At 37.6% G+C, this 20,074-nt stretch overlaps 1 protein-coding gene across 3 annotated transcripts in view; it reads right to left on the reverse strand.

Moving 5' to 3' along the window:
* Positions 1–1,010: 1,010 nt before the first annotated feature.
* Positions 1,011–20,074, reverse strand: part of RASA3 (RAS p21 protein activator 3) — a 139,766-nt gene continuing 120,702 nt past the window's right edge. For all 3 annotated transcript variants that reach the window (XM_063304893.1, XM_063304892.1, XM_063304891.1), the window contains 11 exons: positions 19,799–19,922; positions 17,217–17,323; positions 15,224–15,301; positions 14,472–14,549; positions 13,203–13,276; positions 11,364–11,470; positions 11,072–11,154; positions 8,254–8,462; positions 6,483–6,586; positions 4,746–4,929; positions 1,011–3,391 (listed from right to left, as the gene is read on the reverse strand). In XM_063304893.1, coding sequence (XP_063160963.1) covers positions 3,316–3,391; positions 4,746–4,929; positions 6,483–6,586; positions 8,254–8,462; positions 11,072–11,154; positions 11,364–11,470; positions 13,203–13,276; positions 14,472–14,549; positions 15,224–15,301; positions 17,217–17,323; positions 19,799–19,922 — 1,224 coding nt within the window. In that variant the 3' untranslated portion in view covers positions 1,011–3,315. The remainder of the gene's footprint in view (positions 3,392–4,745; positions 4,930–6,482; positions 6,587–8,253; positions 8,463–11,071; positions 11,155–11,363; positions 11,471–13,202; positions 13,277–14,471; positions 14,550–15,223; positions 15,302–17,216; positions 17,324–19,798; positions 19,923–20,074) is intronic.

Consider the following 20,074-nt stretch of genomic DNA (forward strand, 5'->3'; position numbering starts at 1 on the left):
AAAAGTACAGGGGAAACATGAAACAGAAGAAAACACAAGTATATTCATTTCAGAAGATGACAGTCAACTGCAAATGATTTAATAGGATGTATCTAACTAGTTTCATTGTACTACCACATCTCTTTGTAGTATAATTAGGGAGAAAAAGTAAAACATATAAAAGCTCTTAACATTTGTCATTTTTGTTTGTTAAAATTTCCAGAGCTGAACCACAAAACAAAGTATCGAAAGAAAAATCTATTCATATATATATTAAAATTGAGGATGAAACATACACTTCTCCATGTCCAAAAATTCCTTCTACAATATCACTTCTGTGAGTCTAAGCTATGAACACACGTGTGTGAAATAGGACTTTATTTTCTTAGTCCTTCCTTCTTTTTTAGACACTTAATAATCTAACAATGGACTAAGCAAAGTCAAGCCTCTTAATTAAGTAGACTTAATTATATATTGGATTGTGTCTACCCAGTCCAAGAATGGGCTATCAAATAATTAAAATAATTTAGTTGATTGTATGCCTGCAACTGATTCACAGATTAAATTTAGATCGACTTCTACAGTATCCAATTTTAGATATTGGAAGATGATAACTTGATTATTTACAAACAAACGATGCCCCTGATCTTTTATTTTGTATTTTTTTCCTTATGTTACTAAAGAACTACTTCTGAACAAATATAACTTCCCAATTTTTTGTAAAAAAGTAGTCCTTTCTTTATAAGTAAACCAATTAAAAGTGGGTTTTACTGATAGCCAAAGCTGTACAGCCTCTCCCGGTCTATGTGGACTTGCAAACAAAAGCTGGCTTTTTCCAAATGAGCAAGAATCAGATGGCAACTGCAGCTGATTAACTGACTGATCAAACAGATAAAGTCCACATCCCTTCAGAATGCAGACAGCCTTTGATGAAATGTTGCTGTAGCCACTGTCTGTACCTTGCTGAAGATACAGCTTCAACTTTTTGAAAAGGTTTGTCAATATTTAGTTTGCAGTGAACACACATACACTTTTCGGAAATAAAACACTTCTTTTAATTGGCAAATAGAACACACATTGCAGGTCATTAGTATTTTGTCAAAAGACTATTAAGTTACAAATACATTTAAAAAAACTGGCATTCAGTTTCAAATGGCAGTTCAGAGCATATGGTACAGTTCTTCCCTAGCATTTCTGTTGGCAATTGATAGGATATAAATTCTCATTTTGTAGTTTCCTAATGTACCTTAATGCTAAGAACAACAAGATCCATTAAAAATAGAGGCTGCATAAAAGACTTGTCTTTCTTTTCTTTTCTTTATAAGGATTTGACTATTGTGGGGCTGGTTTGCAGACATCATTCTTAATATTTCTTTTAGGATCCAAAGCAGCTTTGTATCAAGCTGAAAGTTCATTAATTGTGGTCCAAGAGTAGTCCCATTTAGCCTGTAACTTCTGTCACATTACTTTGACTTCTATCAAAGCCCAACATGCAGTGAATCAGACTCTTAGTGAAGCTATGACATTCTGTATAATTAATCAGCTACATTGGCTTGGATCCAGACAGTTAGGCCTATCTAGGTTAACTGAAATACACACGCTTATGTTGGTCATAACTAACTTTCTACCTATCAGTGGGGCTTAAAGTGCAACTAACGTGATCTGGGTCCAAGCCATTTTATAATTTTATAGCATGTGCACACACACACACACATCTTGTCACTCCCCAACAATATTTATTTGCATTCATGAGGTATGCTGCACACTCCATTTCATCTATTATGGGGAATCTGTGGGGAGGGGGTGTCAAAAATATCAAGATTGTGATTCTGTGGTCGACATCTTGATCTTTTTGAACCCCCCCTCATGCCCTGCATCTACTTGTAAGATATTAACAAAGTGTAGCTGTATGTTAAATATGATGAAAACAATCCAAACTCAATATATCCTTGAAGCTCTGTTATCTCACAGCTCTTGAAATGCTTCTTGTTTAAATGTTTATACAAAACAATCAGGTCGTGCGAGAAGAGGAACTTTGGCTGCATGCAGCATTCAGTACAAAGCTTCCATAACTTTCTGTTAAGATCTCTTTACTGCTATCTTGCTGATAGCACCTTCTCCTTCCCCTTTAAGGGAACGTAACAAGCTACTTTTACATCACAGCCCTGCCTTCTTCAGCCTACTTCACATGGAATGTTGTTTTCCTACATCTGTGTAGGTTTGCACAAACCATCTTGCAAAAATCTGTGCTGAAATGTATTAGTATGTAGTATGTTGCAGTCAACCTCTCTAAAGAAATAGTTTTTATCATCAGAGAATATAGCTGTTTCTTGCTTTTCAAATTCCCTGAGGAAGAACCTGGTGAGGTCACCTATAGTACTACATATTAAGTCAGGTTTTCACCGATTAATCTTCTGCTTTCTCCTGTAAATATCATTGAAAAAGAAGTGTGTGCTCACTTCACTCATTGAGAAATTGCTTATGGTTGATTTTATTTCTTACATGGAAATATTACAGATGTAAGAAATGTATTGCATTTGAAATGGCCCTTATATAGTAGAAAATCATTAATTCTGTTCATAAAACCATTGTTTTTGTGACTACTCTTTGAGCATTCTTGTACTATTCATATTTCAATGTTTGAATATGTCTTTATTCAGATTTATAGCATTTAGTTTATAGGAAAAAATAGAAATTGACTGAATGCCTTAGTGGAAACTGTATCTCAAAAATTCCAGGGAGTACCATTAAATAATAGACTTTCTTTTTAGAAGCCAGTTCTTCTTAACCCAATATTACATTACTAATGCTAAGAGCGAAAATACCCTGTTGTTCAGTCTGCTTGGGGTCAAGGCAAGCTCCAGTGAGGGGAGACTCCATCTGTAGCCAACGGGGCTTCTCTCCATTAAAAAGCAAATGCTGCAAAGCTGTCCCTAATTGCTCTGTGACATAATGCAAAGTAGCCCCTAATCAGCCATCAAAAATTAGAAATCTAGAAAAAGGCTCTCAGCCATGTAAAAGGATTGTGGAAGTTGTCAATAGGAAGTCCACAGGCTTTGATCATTGAACTGATCACTAGATTCCAAGAAACCAGAGCAACACTTTTAAAAATGCAGCACAACACGTATGATGAAAACCACCTAGAAGGCAGAGTTCCTTCATCTGTTAACACCAGATGAATAAAGTGCATAGCAACAATTGTAATAGTTCTTGGAGAGAGAGAAAACACTTAGCAAGCCTCAGCAAGCTTGACATTTGTTATGTACATCTTGCTATAGGTGGCTTTTCTCTTTCTTCAGTCCTTCAGCAACACCATCTTATAACTTTCTCCAGACTTCAAATGGAATGCGCTGAGATTTCTGACTGTTGCCTTATGTATGTCTGGAAGCTGTTGTCACCAATGGGATGTTCCCTAGAAAGTGCAAAGGGGGAAGAAAAAGATGAAGGAAAGATTGATGTGTTTATTCCAAATTTTCAGAAAGAAAGAAAGACCCTCCACAAAAATATGTCCAGATTGAGTGTTTTGGGATGAATGACAGCATAATAGCTGTAAGATTGGCAGGTCTGCACATCATTTAATATAATGCTTTAAGTTTAATTTAAAGAAATAAAATAAATGCATAATGGAAACCCATGGAATATATATGGACAAGCTAAACAGATTGTACAGGTCATGTCTGATAACAAAAACCCAGAGATTTAGGGAATAATCACATGATTTTCTGAATGAAGATTTGGCAAAATCAGGCTATGAGGCAAGAGCGAGATGAGACACAGAGTATATGATTTGCCTGCACAGGAGATGCCTCACTGCATTAAACAAATATGCTAATAGGAAGATGATGTTTACTTTGCAGCAGAAAAGGACAGTGACTGTTTATGTAGTACATAACTTTGTGCTGAAATTATAACTTATCTTACTTGATTAATGCGGGCAGAAGAATCAGGCCATTAATCTATTTGTCTCGATATGCTATAAATAAAATACCAGCCTCTTCCAATAATTGCCAACCTTCTCCAGAAAAAATGGCCTCAAATCTCATTGTTTGTCTAATTTCGTTTGGAAATATCATGGAGTATTGCAAGAGAAAAGGGGGATTGCCCAAGATCTTGTGATTTTTATTACAGTACTGCTCGTTATTTAACTTTGATGGGGAGGGGGAGCTATCACCAGTATTTGGGCTGCTGATGGGCATCAGGGTAATTTGTAGCCTACAACTTCCAAAGATTTCAGGTAGGAATCTTTGCCAGCCGTACCTACAACGTCAAACATTTTCCTGTAATGTATGGGCTCCAATATTGAGCTATAGCCTTTCACAAAGGATGTAGAATGCTTCTCTTTCTCCAAGAAAAGCTTGTTTTTGCATGCAGTAGTCAGCAGCCCAGATGCTTTAAGGGCTGTCGCTCTGGAGATGTCATTGCAGAACTAATTTACTGTTAACTTCCTGCTCTCAGTAAAATCGTACCTGATTATTGTCAACATTTTGAAACTAGCCTGCAGAAAACTGCCATTCCATAATTGAAAATCACTGGTATATGGTAGTAGAGGAGAGTGGCTGCTCAAGGACACTGCCATAGAGGAACAGACAGTGGGAATATGCCACAAACTATGAACAAGTGCTTTGTATAGCAACAGCGATAACTCAACAAAGGCAACAAATCTATCCATTGCAGGCCATTAACAAACTGAAACTCAACCACCATTCCTTGTTTTGCCAGGGAGTCAACTGCTATTTCAGTAGTGCTTGAGAACATCCCACACTTACTGGCTTCCATATTTTGTCTTCTTGAACTTGTCCCTCTTGTACTGGGCATGTTCCTGTTCTAAGGTTTTAACATTTGCTATAATCTGTTTTAGTGTCTTATAAGTCTCTTGAGGGTCATCAATGACAAAGGTTGAATATTCTTCTTGCTCTGGCCCATCATATACTGATTTGCTGCCGCAAGCCTCTGTCAAAGGAGATTTCAAAAAAGAAAAATTTATAACATGTGAGGCTAAATAAAGATTACACGGTATCAGGAGTCAGTTAATACCCTTGGAACGACAAGACAATCTTAATCAAGAATAAGAGATAATACACCAGAGTAGTTTGACGATATAAAGTATCCTGTAATATCAGGTTTGCATTTGAAAATTCAGTAGGCAGTCAACTCCTAGAAGCTTCCAAGCTGGGCATGGAGATAACAAAATTCACAGGGGCACTGCTAAAGAGTCTTTTATTGACAGTAGCTAACAACTTACCTTCCATTACCGATATTAACTAAAGAGTTATTTTCCATGATTTTTTCTCCTTTCATTTTTTTGTTTTATTATATTGTTATAAGACATAATACATTATATATTTTTCTCCTTTTAAAGCTACCTAAGCTAGTGGCCATTAATAGCTATATGGACTCCTGCAGCCTACATCAGCCTTCCCCAACCTGGTGCCCTCTTGATGTGTTGGACTTCAAATTCCAGAAAATTTGACCAGCACAAGGTAGGTATTCTGGGAGTTCAAGTCCAACACATTTTGCGGCCATCAGGTAGGGAAAAACTGTCCCGCAGTTGGCTTAGGTAGAAAACTATGCGTTCCAAAAGCATCTGTTAGCATGAAATGTGCAACATGCCTGAAAGTATGAATAACCATTAGAGTCCTATGCACTTTTGCATAGCCGAGTTATGGTTTACTCCAGGAAAGGAAAGACTTTATCCCACTATTGCACTTGAGTTTCTCTTGTTCTCTTGCTTTACCCATACCTCCATCTGGCTAAATTAAAAGCTCACAAATCACATTTATGATCTCTTTACCAAATAAGAGCTGTGAAGATTCCTTGTTCTCGAATAGGGCTGCAAAGTGAAAAGTGATGAAGGCTTCGCTCTTTTGCTCTCATGATGGACCTGATCTGAAAGCCACCACTCTCAACAGCTGCTATCTGCCCTGAGAGTAAAGCTTCCACCGTTACTAGAAGAAATTACCTTCCCAGTACAAATGGTAGCCACTGGGAAGGAATGTGCGCAGTGAGAGAGGGGGATCCTGGGCAATGGTTTAGAAGCCTCTCTCTCGAAGATCCCACCTAAGAGCCCCAGCCTCTCGGCAACTGTAACTAAAAAAAAGGAAAAACATTCAGGCAAAAGCCATGCAGGTGATTAACGTCCAATCTAATGCCGCTGTAAGAAAAAAATATATAAGCGCCTAACGCAAAGCTGTCTTTCAGAGGTGGCCTCAGGGTCCAGCGCTTTCATTAAAATGATGAAAAGCAACTTTATGCTGTACATGTGCGCAACATCACAGCGCACGTACAAAAGCAGCAGAGCTTGCACTGCTTTGGCGCAACGCTATTTTCCTCATTTTCTCCCCCTTGCCCCCCCCCCCCCATTTCGTAAGGAATGTGGCTTATTCAAAACGGGGAAATAAAGAGAAATGGAAGGAAGGGCCATCATTTTGCAAGAAGCTCCTTAAAATTAGGTTTTATTTAAAATGAGCTGTGCAGACAAAACAGTAATGCATTTGCATACCCACCTTGCATTTTCTCCAGTTTGGTCATATACAGGTTGAATAGGGAGTAGATGCGTTCTGTTTCTCTGTCTCCATCGATGTCTAATTGTATATTTGCTGGTAGACCCCTACACAATCATTTAAATATTGTCAAGGAATTTTGAAATTCTGTATTCCGTTTAAGGGTTGAAATGAGTTTTAACGAAGAGAACTAGATTCCGTGGTGAAATCATTTTAGTTACAGATTGATATGACATTTTTAATAAACTGATGTACGGGACAAACAAATTCTCAGGAACAAAATAATGCAAAGGAAGAGGCTTTCCAAACAGGAACCATTTGAATAAAAGAAAGAAAGTATTCTACTGCCTGTAATGTATTTAAGCCCAGGCAGGCTGAGGTTATTAAACGTGTGAGTAAAAAGCAAAATCTTCACCAGGCGCTGAAAACCAAACCATGTCTGCACTAGTTCATCTTCCAGGGAAAGGCATCCCAAAGCCAGATTGCCACAACAGGGAAGGACTTCTGTGTTCCAGCCACGGGGCACTGAGGATCCCCTGCCTCTCTTTCTTGCTGTCAGCCCTTCAAGGCAGACCAGACTAGAAAACCAAAGCCATGCAGGCTGATGCTGCTATTGTTATAAAGCTATTGTGACAGAATCTGAATGTGCTTCCCCCTTCCCTCCCTTTATCTTCGTGAGAAGTAGGGAGGGTCTTTTCTGTAACGTTTTCTCCGGTGACAGTTCTGGTCCAGGCTCAGATTTCTTTTATCTGACCATTGTCTTGGTAGCGGCTCTTCCTCCTGTTCCTCAAGGTTATTGCTTCTGTCCCTTATACTTGCAGACCTTAATACTTCAGCAGGTTCAAACTGGGAAGGATGTTCTCTGACATTTCAGACTCTTAACTCATTAAGGACCTTACATATCATTACTAAACTTTGAAGAATGTTATGTATTGGCAGCCAATCCTGTTCCTTTAGGAACATTGTAACGTGGCCTCTAAAAGAAGTTCCAGGCAGAAACCTTGGTGCCGTGTTCTGCATTAGCTGTACCTTCCAAATCTCCGTTAGGAGCAATTGCATGTAACATGCACTGCAGTAACATGAGACAACCAGAGCATTGACTCATATGGCCTGGCCATCCATGTCCAGGAAAGGTCACAGCTAACAGAGCAACTGGAGCTCAGATGCACTCTAAGCCACTAAGTGACTTTCCTGCCTCAACAAGAAGCACACTAAGAGCGCTGATTATGGGAAGACTTGAATCCGCAAAAATGTGCATATGAATAAGCCCATACTAACGAAACCTTTCTTTTGCATTTGGATGATGCACAATTGTGTTGAGGACAGGGCTGGTGGGTTTGTGGGTTTTTTTTTGGAAAAGGCACCTCCTCTTATAGGATAGAAAAACAGGAATTCTTCTGTTAAAGATGGGACCTGATACATGCACTTTTGGTACGAACTACAGTATATCTAAAAACATACTAAAATCCTTCTCTTAGCTAACTGGAGATATTCATAGTAAATAAAGATTGATAAGGTAACCTACATGCTTAACAAACCTAGCTATAATTCTAGTCTAGTGAGAATAAGTCGTCTAAGCCTGTCCTATACTGCAAAGCCACTAGGCTGATATAAAGAAAACCAGATAGAGAAGAAAAATTAGGGTGTTTTTAAGTGTGTGTGTCAGACTCGCCTATTCGTCCACAGCATCAGGTCTCGGTCCCTCATCATCCACAGGGTACACATCTCATCATCAAATACTTACAGCAAAACTCAAAGCAGGAAGCATCCTTACCCAGTGCAGGGAGTGCAGCCAGGAGCATTATCTGCTGTAGCTTTGCAGCATAGCCAGTGCCCATTAAGGTATGCAGAAGGATGGTAGACAGTGAGTCGTTTCTTGTTACATTGGCTAACTTTGGTGAGGATATCAATCCAGTCCTTGGCCTCAACACAGTTATTGGCCTGAATGTAGAGCACTCTTTCAGGCTGAATCACTTGGAACATCTAAAAGGGGGAGAGAGGAAAACAACCAATTATTAACATGGAACAATGCTTAAAATGTAATGTTTCAGGGAAAAAAAAGCCTGTTAGGAATATGCATTTTTATCATTGGGTTGCTTAGTGGCTAGCTCTGACTCAGACCATGGGCTCACATCCTCAATCCTTTGATATAAACTGTGTAGCAGTTTGCAGACTACAAAATATATTACAAGACAAGGCAGCAATTCCTCCAAGAAACAAGTGCATATTTTAGGAGTTATCCTTGATCCCACCCTATCATTCGAAGCAGAGATGGCCTCAGAGGCTAGGAGGATCTACGCTCAGGTTTGGCTGGTGCACCAGATATGGCCTACTTGGATTGAGTGCACTATTGATTGCCCGAGAACCCAGATACTTACCAAACAGCCTCCTCTAATATCATCCAACTAATGCATCAAAATCAGTTGCAGTGATGTCTACAGTAAACTATGATTCATCATCATATGGTACTCTTATGTACTTAGCTTCCGACATCTGCCTTAGTTGTGTAAGTCTTGGCATTCACGTAACGATGCCACACATTTGCTGCCCCTTTTTGTGTCCCATGAATGCCAATGATCAGCTGGAGAGGCCCTGCTTACATTCCTACTCATGGGCTTGGGTCCTAGAGTAGCGGTCAGGTGCACATCATTACGGAACTGGCCTCCATGTCATCTCTTCTCAACAAACAGTTAAAGCCTGCCATTTACTCAGGCATTTATGGAATACAATCACTCTCTGACCATACAGCCTCTACATTTCTCTGTTACTAATTCTGTGTTTCTGGTGCACCCCCTCCACTGCCAAATACATTTCATTTTTCATTTTTGTATTTTTTACTTTAGGCATTTCTCTTTTATTGTGATAGTTTTAAGACACCCTACCCCCAACACATTCCTTTTGTTGTGAATCACTTTGTTTTGTCAGGGAAAAAGAATAGCATAGCAATAAGATAAATGAATAAGCACCACACAGAGAGTTAATATGGTACAATAACTAGAGTGTTGATTTAAGTCACAAGATCCAAGTTTATGTTTCTGTTCAGCCATGAAATCCAAGGAGTGTCTATAAGCCAACCAGCGCAATCTCCTTCTCCTTAATGCAAGGAAAAAACCGAGAATCTGTACCTATACCCTCTAAGGAAGGGTGAGATTCGAAAGATGAGAGAAAACAGAATACCCCAGTAAGCTGGCTGGGGAGTTCTGGGAATTGAAGTCCACACATCTTCAAGCTGCCAAGGTTGAGAAACACTGATATAGAGCTTATATTCTCCAGTCTAGCTCTACCATATTGCAGGCTGTTTGCTTTTCAAGGTTAAATAATATAATTTTATCCTTTGAAAATAGGCACTATAATCACATGCCATTTCAAGATAGACTTCACTGTGGATTTGTATCTACATTCATAGAGAAAGAGAATATAGAAACCATGGCTGAATTCTCCAGATAACTGACCAGTGTGAATATAAAACACTCCATCCATCCATCCATCTATCCCTCCACCTGGACCTGGAGAATAACCTGCTTATGGGAGTGAGTGGAATGGGCAGTTATTCTTGTGAGCAGGCAGTCCTGCCATGTAGGGCTTTAAAGGTGATAACCAGCACCTTGAATTGCACCCAGAAGCCTATGGGAAGCCAGTTCACAAAGTAGCACGTCACATGGGCATAACATGCAACTGCATTCTGGACCAATTGAAGCTTCTGTGTGGTCCTGAAGGACAGCGCCATGTACAAGGCATTGTAATATTCCAAATCTGGAGCTGACTAAGGTATAAGAAACGGTGAGCAGAGCACCCAGTCCAGGAATGGGTGCAACTGGTGTACAAGACAAAGTTATGCAAAGGCCCTCTGGCAACACCTACCAACTACTCTTTCCAGCAGGAGCTGTATGTGCAGGAGGACCCCCAGATTGTGCACCAACTCTGAATGGGGCAGCACAAACCCATCCAGAGACAAAGATGGAAATTCTCCAGTTCTTGGATCTGTGGACCTTAAACCAATAGCCGCTCAATCTTGGCAGAGTTGCAGTGAAGCCTGTTCGTCCCCATCCAGATTCCTACAGCCTCCAGACATGGCTTTACTTGGATGGCCAGGGGCATAGATGTACAACTGATTATCACTGGCATACAGATGATACCGCACCCCATCCCGACAAATACTTCATGCACATATTAAAAAGGAGGCAGGAATGACTTCATGTACTTATTAAAGAGGAGTGGGGAAAGGGCCTAGCCTTGAGGTAAACTGCAAAGCAGAGGCCTAGGACCTCTCCGCTCACCTCCCACCAACAATGACTGGAACCAGTCCCAGAGGAAGGAGGACCACCAGTGAAAAATGATATCCCCACACCCAACCCCCTCAGCTGTTCCAGAAGGACACCATGGTTGCTTGAAGGCTGCCAAGAGATTAAGGGAAGCCATGATGGATACACTTCCCCCATCCCAGGTTTGCCACTGGTCATCCATAAGCATGACCAAGGCTGTTTCAGTACTATAGTCCGGTGTGAACCCCGACTGTATTCAGTGAGAGAACGGTCATAAATGGATATGAATAAATATACAGTACTTAATAACTAAGAAGGAAAACTACTTACATTTTTCATTTTGAAAGATTCTTCCTCCAATTTTTCTACTGCCAGAATGTTTTCAATTGGAATGCTGCACAGTGGATGATCACCTGCAGTGAATAATTGCAAGAAAAAAATGTTTTAAAACTCCCTGTGCATACAAATATATGTATGTGTTTATGTCACAATTGCATTATCACTACATTCTGTGCCACCTAAATTATTAATCACCAGTTGTGGTTTTTGGGTTTTGATGAATTTTCTCTTGTAAAATGATGTATTAATGTTTAAATTAAAAGGGAAACAAAAGCTTTAGTACCTTTGCTTTTCTGATAGGTAAATTCATGATTAGTGAGCCGAAACCATCTCTTCTTGAAGTTCTTCATGCCAAATCTTTTCCTGCCTTGTGCCCTTTTGATCATAAACCTATTGCAAAAAAGTCCACAGCAGTTTTATGTAAATATGTTAGTAGATACTCAGCCTGGTCCCCATCAGAAATTGTGCTCTTCCTATTAAATGACCAGTGTTGAGAAATCTCTGAAAGCTGTGAAACTCTGCACTATAGAAATCATGGTTAGAAGATGCAGGGTCTGACCAGTTAGGTCCATAATTCCCATGCTGGCTTAGGAACCTCTGCCAGCCCTTCGTTATTTCTTTTTATTATTCTTATTACTATTAATAATAATGGTAATATTATTACCATTTTACTTTCTTCCTCTTTGATTGTTATATTAGCTTCTTAATATATTGCTGTTTGTTTTACCTGTTTTACCTACATCCTTACTGTTCTTTTGGTCCAATATGATACATTTAATCGATAAAATAACTCCTTGGCAGTGAGCAAGATTGCTTTGTCCTTAAGAGATAAATGAACACTGAACAACACAGCTGACAGTTGTGTATGTCTGTGAAGATGCACAGACAAGAATGGATTTAGTAAATTATGTCAGCAGGTTTAGAAAGAGCCCGGGCAAAATTTGTAGTTTCATTAAGCAGCTCTCTCCTCTCTATGTATATATTCCGTGTCAGAGCACTTTGAAGGAAATACACGTGTAATAACACTCTCATTTCAAATTTGGGCTTGAAAGGTGAAGGCTTTCCCAGTTTTTTTTTTAAACTGGAAACAAAGAATTTTCAAAGCAGGGATCCCATGTACAGATTTGAAGTGTTAGTATTTCATGTACCCTGCATGAGCATGTCTTTCTTTACATGGGCTGAATAAAAAAATTACACATTTCAGTTAAGGAGACACTAAAGGGATAGCAACAAGGTACTAAGTCTTTGTTGTATCATGGTGGCATTTCCTTAACTCAAATGGGTATTTTCCTGGACCAAACGGCTACCGTGTCAGCCCAGGAAATGCATGCTTTCTTTAAGGAGGCACCAACAGATGCAGCAAGCAGACCTACGTCTCCCATGAGTCATCTTTTTCTACTGTAATTTCAGATAGTTATATATCACTCACAGTTGTAGGAACTTGTAACTGAATGATCAAAGCCCTTAAATTAGGTGTTAAAGAGCAAATGTTTGTAACAGGTGTATGACAGAAAGCTATAGCTAAGTGTCATCTGTCTTTACCATCTTATCTGCATGAACTATTATTATCAACTTTCTTTACAGTTAATTTAAGCATCCTTAACACAGGCCAAGCAAGTAAAAGACAAAAAAATCAGAGAAGGAACATACAGTTGCAGAAGTGTCAATTTGAGTTAAAAGGCAACGGTTATAAAGTCAAATATTTTTGTTTTTCAAAGTCAGTAGAAATAATTTTAAAAAGAAAATAATAAAGGTCTGAGATGGCAGGTACATGTTATGGATCTGATTAAAATTAATTACATTTAGAAGCAGGTACCCCTTTCACCTTGAACCTAATTATATTTCATGTTTTTAGTACTCAGGAAATATTTCTGGTGGGAAAAAAAGTTTGCATTTTCAATGATAATCCAATCTTCTAAAAACTTACAGTTTCCACCAAATGGTAGTTATCTGCAGTTCTTTTAATTATAATTTTATTTTTGCATCCTAGCCTTTAACACATATTAGACAGCACAACACCTAACACAGAACTTTATGGAACTGTGCTTGTTAAAACATTATGAGCAGAAGCTGAACCATTTAATCTTATGCATTTGAAAAATGAACACTGATATAAACTCACCCTTCTTTAAGTAGTATTGGTTGCTCTATAATTTTGTGATCTCTCCTTCCAGAGGATGAAATCAAATCTAAGAACTTGGAGGAGAGAATGAATAGATATAAAATAAGCATTTAACACAGATCTCATCTAATTCTTGTTGGTGCAAGTAAGTTCAAGTTTTAAAATACTGATTTATTGGCCAACAAGAAACAGAATGAAAGGCTTTAATAAATAAATTTTATTTATTTATTTTCCAATTTCTTTACCACACATCTTGTAACAATGACTCTCAGCTTTTCATAAATAAATGTTATAATAAAATAAATTCCTCAGACACAAATGAAATATGTTAAGTATTTTATGCTTAATAATATTATGGGTCTGCATGTAGAACTCAAACGTTTTTAGAGATACAAAATACATATCTCTATTTCTCCTCTTTTGATATTTTATTGTAGTTGAAATTGATGCTGATCCAATGCTTGCTTCCACATTGGTTGGAGAACACCTAATTCAGTCTTCTTCAATGTGCTGCTCTTCAAACATGTGGGAATCCAGCTATTATAAATTCCAGCGTATATAACCATTATCCACATTGGCTTGGAATTAAAAGAACTGCAGTCCAACGCATATTGAGGACAACAATTAATTAAACGTGAATGAAAGGCTTGAGCTTCTTATCAATGAATTCTGTACAGGAGATGCAGACATTTTGATAGTGTATTGTCATACCGAATGTTCACAAATGTCTTACTAGTCCATGATGGTAGATGGCTGATCAGCACAGGAACGACATCAAGAAAAAAGCATCTATACAATTTTCTCCAACCCAATGTTCCCCAGAGGTATTGGGAGTATAATTCTTAATATATTGCAATGATGGATAGATTGGTGGTAATTCTGTAATTTATTTTCCCAATAAATTTAGAACTAACAGAAGCCTGGTGTATACTCTGAAGTGTAATATTCTTTATAACTGAGGCATTCCAAATATGAAGAAAACCATCCATCCCTTCCTGAACTATCTGAGAAAGTTCAAAATTATCATAGTATTGCACTATTTCATATTGTTTACTTCAACTCTAAAGGTACCTATTGAAGAAAACTTTAAATCAGTATGCCAAAAACCCATTCAGTGGCCAAAAGATTTACTTCTAATATTTTCCCATCTTCTCCATTATTATTTTTACTTTTAACTGATTATTTAGAATATATATGCAAGTAATTTCGTATTTATGGAACTGGCTGGCATTTCCCCAAAGGACACAAAACATTGTTTCTAATACTTACATTTTTTACTGCATCTGCATATTTTTGCTCGTTAAAGTAGTCATAAAATATAGCCATATATGATTCCTTGAAACTGGCCTGAAATACAATCACCATCTTGATCATTAAACTTGAGATCAAAATACAGAAAAAATAAGATTCATTAATTCATGGACAATAATTTTCAATGGTAAAAAAGGTTTTGAAAATTCTCCCTGGTGGCCTAGGTTGTGAAGTGCAGGCTAGAAAAAAGTCAGAAGTATTGATTCACAGGATATGTGTGTCACAAGCAAACTTTAAGCTCCAGGGGGCAAAGGGCTGGCCATGCTGAATGGGAATGTGAATCATCTCAAACATTTTTTGCTGGTTTAGGGAAACTGCTAGATTCACAATTCACTCTGAAGACTTGCATTATTCTTGTTTCTCACTCTTCCTTCCCTCCCTTTCCCTCCCAGGCTGGCAAAAACATGTATTTCTTCAGCTTATACTACAATCAAATAAACAAAGCAGGTATGGAGAGGAGTTTGGGATATATAGTATATGCAAGCTTATCACAGGTTCCACAGCAGCTTACTCTATTACTATTATTACTATTTTATTCCGCCTTTTAAAAAATATATATTTTGGTCAACTCAAGGTGGTCAACATACCTAATACTTCTAGACAGAGCTCTATGATACCTGATGCAATGCCACTTTAGGGGAGGGTTTAATTACAGAAGTGCAAATGCAACCATGATTCAGAACATTAAAAAAAGACTATGAAATTCTTACAGACTTAGACTTTGATAAACTCCCCAATGTTTGTATGGTTTTAGAGATCAGCGTCAAAGTTCTTGAAGTCTGTGGATCCTATACAAAGGAGAAAACCACCATGTTATGATTTGTGTGGGGGAAACCATAAATGCTAGTTTCTCTTTACATTTACAAAAAAAGCATTTCCTTACTCTGTACCTAAAGTTCAAGAAAATTTAAGTGGGAAGAAATTTTAAGGACTTTTGCATCTGGCAGGATCCTCCAGCTACTTTGCTTAGTTTATTTTAAAAAAGGCTGAATGCCTAGAGCTGTTGTTTCTCGACCTCGGCAACTTTAAGATGGGTGGACTTCAACTCCCAGAATTCCCCAGCCAGCCATGGGTGTTGAAGTCCACACATCTTAAAATTGCCGAGGTTGAGAAACCCTGCATTAGAGTGTTAATAATCTCTAGCCAGTACTGTACAAATTCCACTGTACCAAATAATATAATGTATGTATGTTTCACAACAATATAATAAAAAATATAGTAATAAAAAAGCAACTACATGAGACCGCTGCAGGAGGTTATAAAGAGCTTTCAGCCATCAGTAAGCTGATAACTCCCAGCTCTGCTACTTCCTACTTTGCCATGGTTGAGAAAAACTGGATTAGAGGAAGATCTGCTCTCTCTGCAAGACTCTGAAAGATGTTCACATCCTTTTGAATCTTACATTTATTCATTTCAAAAACCTGTTCTGAAGAAGGAAACATGATCATTAGGCTCTCCCTGGTACTTTAAGTGTCATAAAAAATGACTTTAGTGTTGGTGTATAATACAGAAGGACATGTAACAACTCACAATTGCTTTTAGAAGCTATTTGGGAACTTCTAGGAACATGTTTCTAGGATTCACAGGTAGCTTTCATACAGCTGACAAAGAATATGATAATATGAAAGCAAAAAAGCATATAGCAGCATGTGAAACAATGAATGCAAATTCAGTTCTACTATTTTATAAAGAAAAGTTAGCTCGCGTAACATATGACACAATTAAAAAAAACGAATTCCTATAACAATCTGTCTCGTCTACAAATATGAGGGCAATACTTAAGGGCAATGGCTAAGGAAATTGTATTATTTTCCAGTTTGACTGATAAATCTTTACTTTTTGGGCAGGCAGAAAAGACTCAAAGAGACAGGACAATCTTAGTAACTGAGAGTAGCCAAAGTCCTATTTGGTTTCCTTTGTAAGACCTGACATTGCAGAATTAAATATACAACTTATTTCTAGAACCAGGGTGAAAATAATTTTGAGTTGAGAACAATTCAACCTGGAGAAAAGTGCTAATTGCCAATTTGGGAGTAGAACTTTTATACTAAGAATACAAAGGAATATGCACATTTACTGAATTCCACAACTGAATTTATGTTTTCAACATTCTTCTTTTTCAACAGCAACTTCCTGCACATGAATAAGTTGTATTTGAATTTGGAAGGAATTTTAAAACTAAATTGTTGCATATGAAGAAACAAACAAACAAACAAAGATAATTCTTCACATATGCAGATGAACAAGCTAATTTCCCTCATGGGTCAATTCTTCACCATTTGCTTAACTCCTGATTTTTCAAAATTTTCGGCACTCACTCTTTTTATTTCTACTGCTGAAACAGTGCCTTCCTTAAACAGTGTTTTTCTTAAAAGTTATTAATCTTATGGTAAACATTTCTTTTTCACATTTCGTCACATTTTAGGAATGCCTATATATTATATTTGGCATGAAGTTTAAATACCCGTTAATACCTTGTGTAAAAAAAGTTGCACCTCTGTACACATCTAAATATTGTCCATTTCAACATCTGAATTATAAAAAAAGTGATATAATTGTAACTTGATGCTAGAGACATAAAGTCTAAAACCCAAACAATGGAAAAAGAGGAACATTAAGACACAGGGCCTCAAAGGGGAAGACATTGGGGGCCTCATCACTGACCTCCTGAATCACCTTACGTTAGGAAGCTGAAATACTTACTGGGTGATGCGGTGTAAGATGAAAAAGGTTTGGAGAAAGAATGGCTGGAGCAAAGAATCTCAGAAAAATAAAGCTGCTTACTGCCGTGTACCTAACATCTGGATCATCTATAATTTTAAAACAGAACACAAACGATCATGTTGTGATTCCACTCTTAAACATGGTTCGGACTACCCCAAAAAGGAGAGTGAGAGTGACAGTTTGTGCCTTCATGAAAGCATCCCATTGAACCCTTATGTTAAGATGTCTATCTGTCTGTCTATCAAATTTATATGGCTGCCCATCTCACAAGAAGTGACTCTGGGTGGCAACAACAAATATATAAAAACAATCATTATAAAAAATTTTTAAAATCATTATTAAAATTTAAAATATTATTAAAAATTAAAATATACAAACCACAAGGCATGGAGAGAGTGAATATATCAACCACAATAGTGGAGCCATCTTAGAATGTCACCAGTTCCCTGGGATCCCCAGGCCTGATGACATAACCAGGTCTTGAGGGACTTCCAGAACATTAACAGGGATGGAGCTAACCTAAATTTGGGGGTGGGGGGAGAATGTTCCATAAGGCGGGTGCCACGGCAGAGAAGGCCCACCTCCTGGGGTCCATCAAATGTAAGTCCCTAGGAGATGGTACCCGCAGCATGCCTTCTCTGCCAGATCTAATGGGACAGGCTGATGTAATCGGGGAGAGACAGTGCACAATTGCTGGTAAAAAAATAGAGGGTCATCTGCAACTTGGTATGATGAATACATGTTTGTCAAAATAAGTGAAAATGACTGTATATAACAGCATGCTTCTTCCCATTTTGTTATATGAAAATGAGAGTTGAGTATGTCAGGAGAAATCTAAAAATAAGCTGAATACAGTGGGAATGGATACTTAAGAATTTGTGGTAAAACAAGAAGAGTCCAGGGCAACAATATACTGAATGACTATGAATTGAACATCTATTTTGATCACATCTGTGGAATAAACTGCAATTCATAATGTTTCCCTATAGCCATAATTTAATCTTCAAAATGAAGACATTTAAAAGTCTGGACACAAATAAGCATAATAACAAAACACAAAACATAAGGGAAGAAACATAATCTTCCTCCTTCAACAGGAGCTTAAAAGCATTTGTTTTTCAGTTTCAGTATGTTATGAAATGATTGTTGAATCCCTTTATCATTTTGAAACAATTATAAATCAATTATAGATCTACTGACTTCCCACAATATTTCAGCTGAGATAATCTTTTTCCAGCCACATTCAGTTTAGAATTTACAATATTAGCAATATCTTTAATGGCTTTTAAAATATTTCAAGATTAGCCATCACATCTTTCTCTATAGCTGCCAAATTGCCTAAGTGGAAGGAAATTGCTGTTAATGTTTATTTATTTGGGTCATTGATTAGCATAAGAATTACAACTATAAAATTTTACAAGCCTCCCATGTAGGAGAAAATGGTGGCAGAACTGTCATCCTGACAACTAATGATCAAGCCCTCTTCAATCATCAAAACACCCCATAATAACCTGGTTTGATACTAGCAATTAGTTAGGAGTCATCAAGGCATGCCCAACTGCTGGACAAATGTCTTCCTTCTTGATTGGTCCCTAGTGAAAGTCCTTCCAGTGATAGCTTTAATACTGTCCATTCAATTTATTTGTTCACTTCCCCTTTTTCTACTTCCCTCAATGCACAGTTATCAGGATGAAAATGATAGGAGACTACCGATAGCCATCCAACAATAGTGTCATCTTTACTGGAAGTTCAGTCTATTCCCTGGATTTTTTTCTCTCTCCTCCCTTCCCACAGATGAAATCATCATACAACATTCGAAGGAGAAATCTACACCTGATTTGCAGAAATGGATTTTTGATACGTGTTGTTCATCAGTAGTTCAGTTAGGTTTGGAGGTATTATCCCCCTTAACAGAAGGACAAGGAAAAGACTTTTGAGCAATATGGTTAACTTTTTTTGAGCCATCCTTTTTACAACATGATTTTCCAGACCATTTTTTCTCCTTTTCTCTTTCTCATTATTATGTGTACTAATTCTGAAGGTACATTGTTAATACTGTTTATGTATTTATACTTTTTCTACTATGAACTGACTTAGCAAAATAAGATTTAAGGAAAAGAAGTGTCACTTATAAATTATAACCATAAGGGCAGTGATTGCCTTTTTTTAAATTGATCTTCACCTGATATTGAAGTATAACTACTTTAAATATATAATAATGTTGAGATCTTTCCGTTTGAGTATGAATATTAATTTTGACCCTGATGGTATTGTTCTGCTAATTAATTTCTAAGCTTTCAAATATAAGAACGAAGAATATCAAAGATTGACACCTCATTAAAGTTCATACAAAATATACTATCTAAGAAAGATTGTATAAACACACTAGATCCCAAGTAAGATATAGAAAATACATGTACTGTATATACAAATGAACACACATATCAGGAACATTGTAGTAGAACGTTTTCACAACTGCAGCTGTGATTAACTATGAGAACAGAGAATGTTCCAATGTGGTTAAATGGGCGTGTGCAAAGAGTTTTAATTCTAAATGTTACCTTGGAAACGTATAGCTGCTGACTCCCTCAGTGAAAAAAAGATATCACACATCACTGTAGGACAACTGACCCCAGATTTTGTGATAACTGTGAAAATCCGATCTACATACTGCCTAAGATTTTCCTAGGATGAAAATAAAGAACATAAAACATTACTGCCAAAATCATTTCAGACCTTTAAAACACTCACATTTTAAAAGCTGAACTAAATGGAGGCATTTGTGGGATTCCAGGCCACAAGAAATGCCTGCCTGCCATCACAAACTATCCCCCTCC

This window comes from Candoia aspera, chromosome 5 (assembly GCF_035149785.1).
Source record: "Candoia aspera isolate rCanAsp1 chromosome 5, rCanAsp1.hap2, whole genome shotgun sequence".
Classification (NCBI taxonomy): Eukaryota; Metazoa; Chordata; class Lepidosauria; order Squamata; family Boidae; genus Candoia; species Candoia aspera.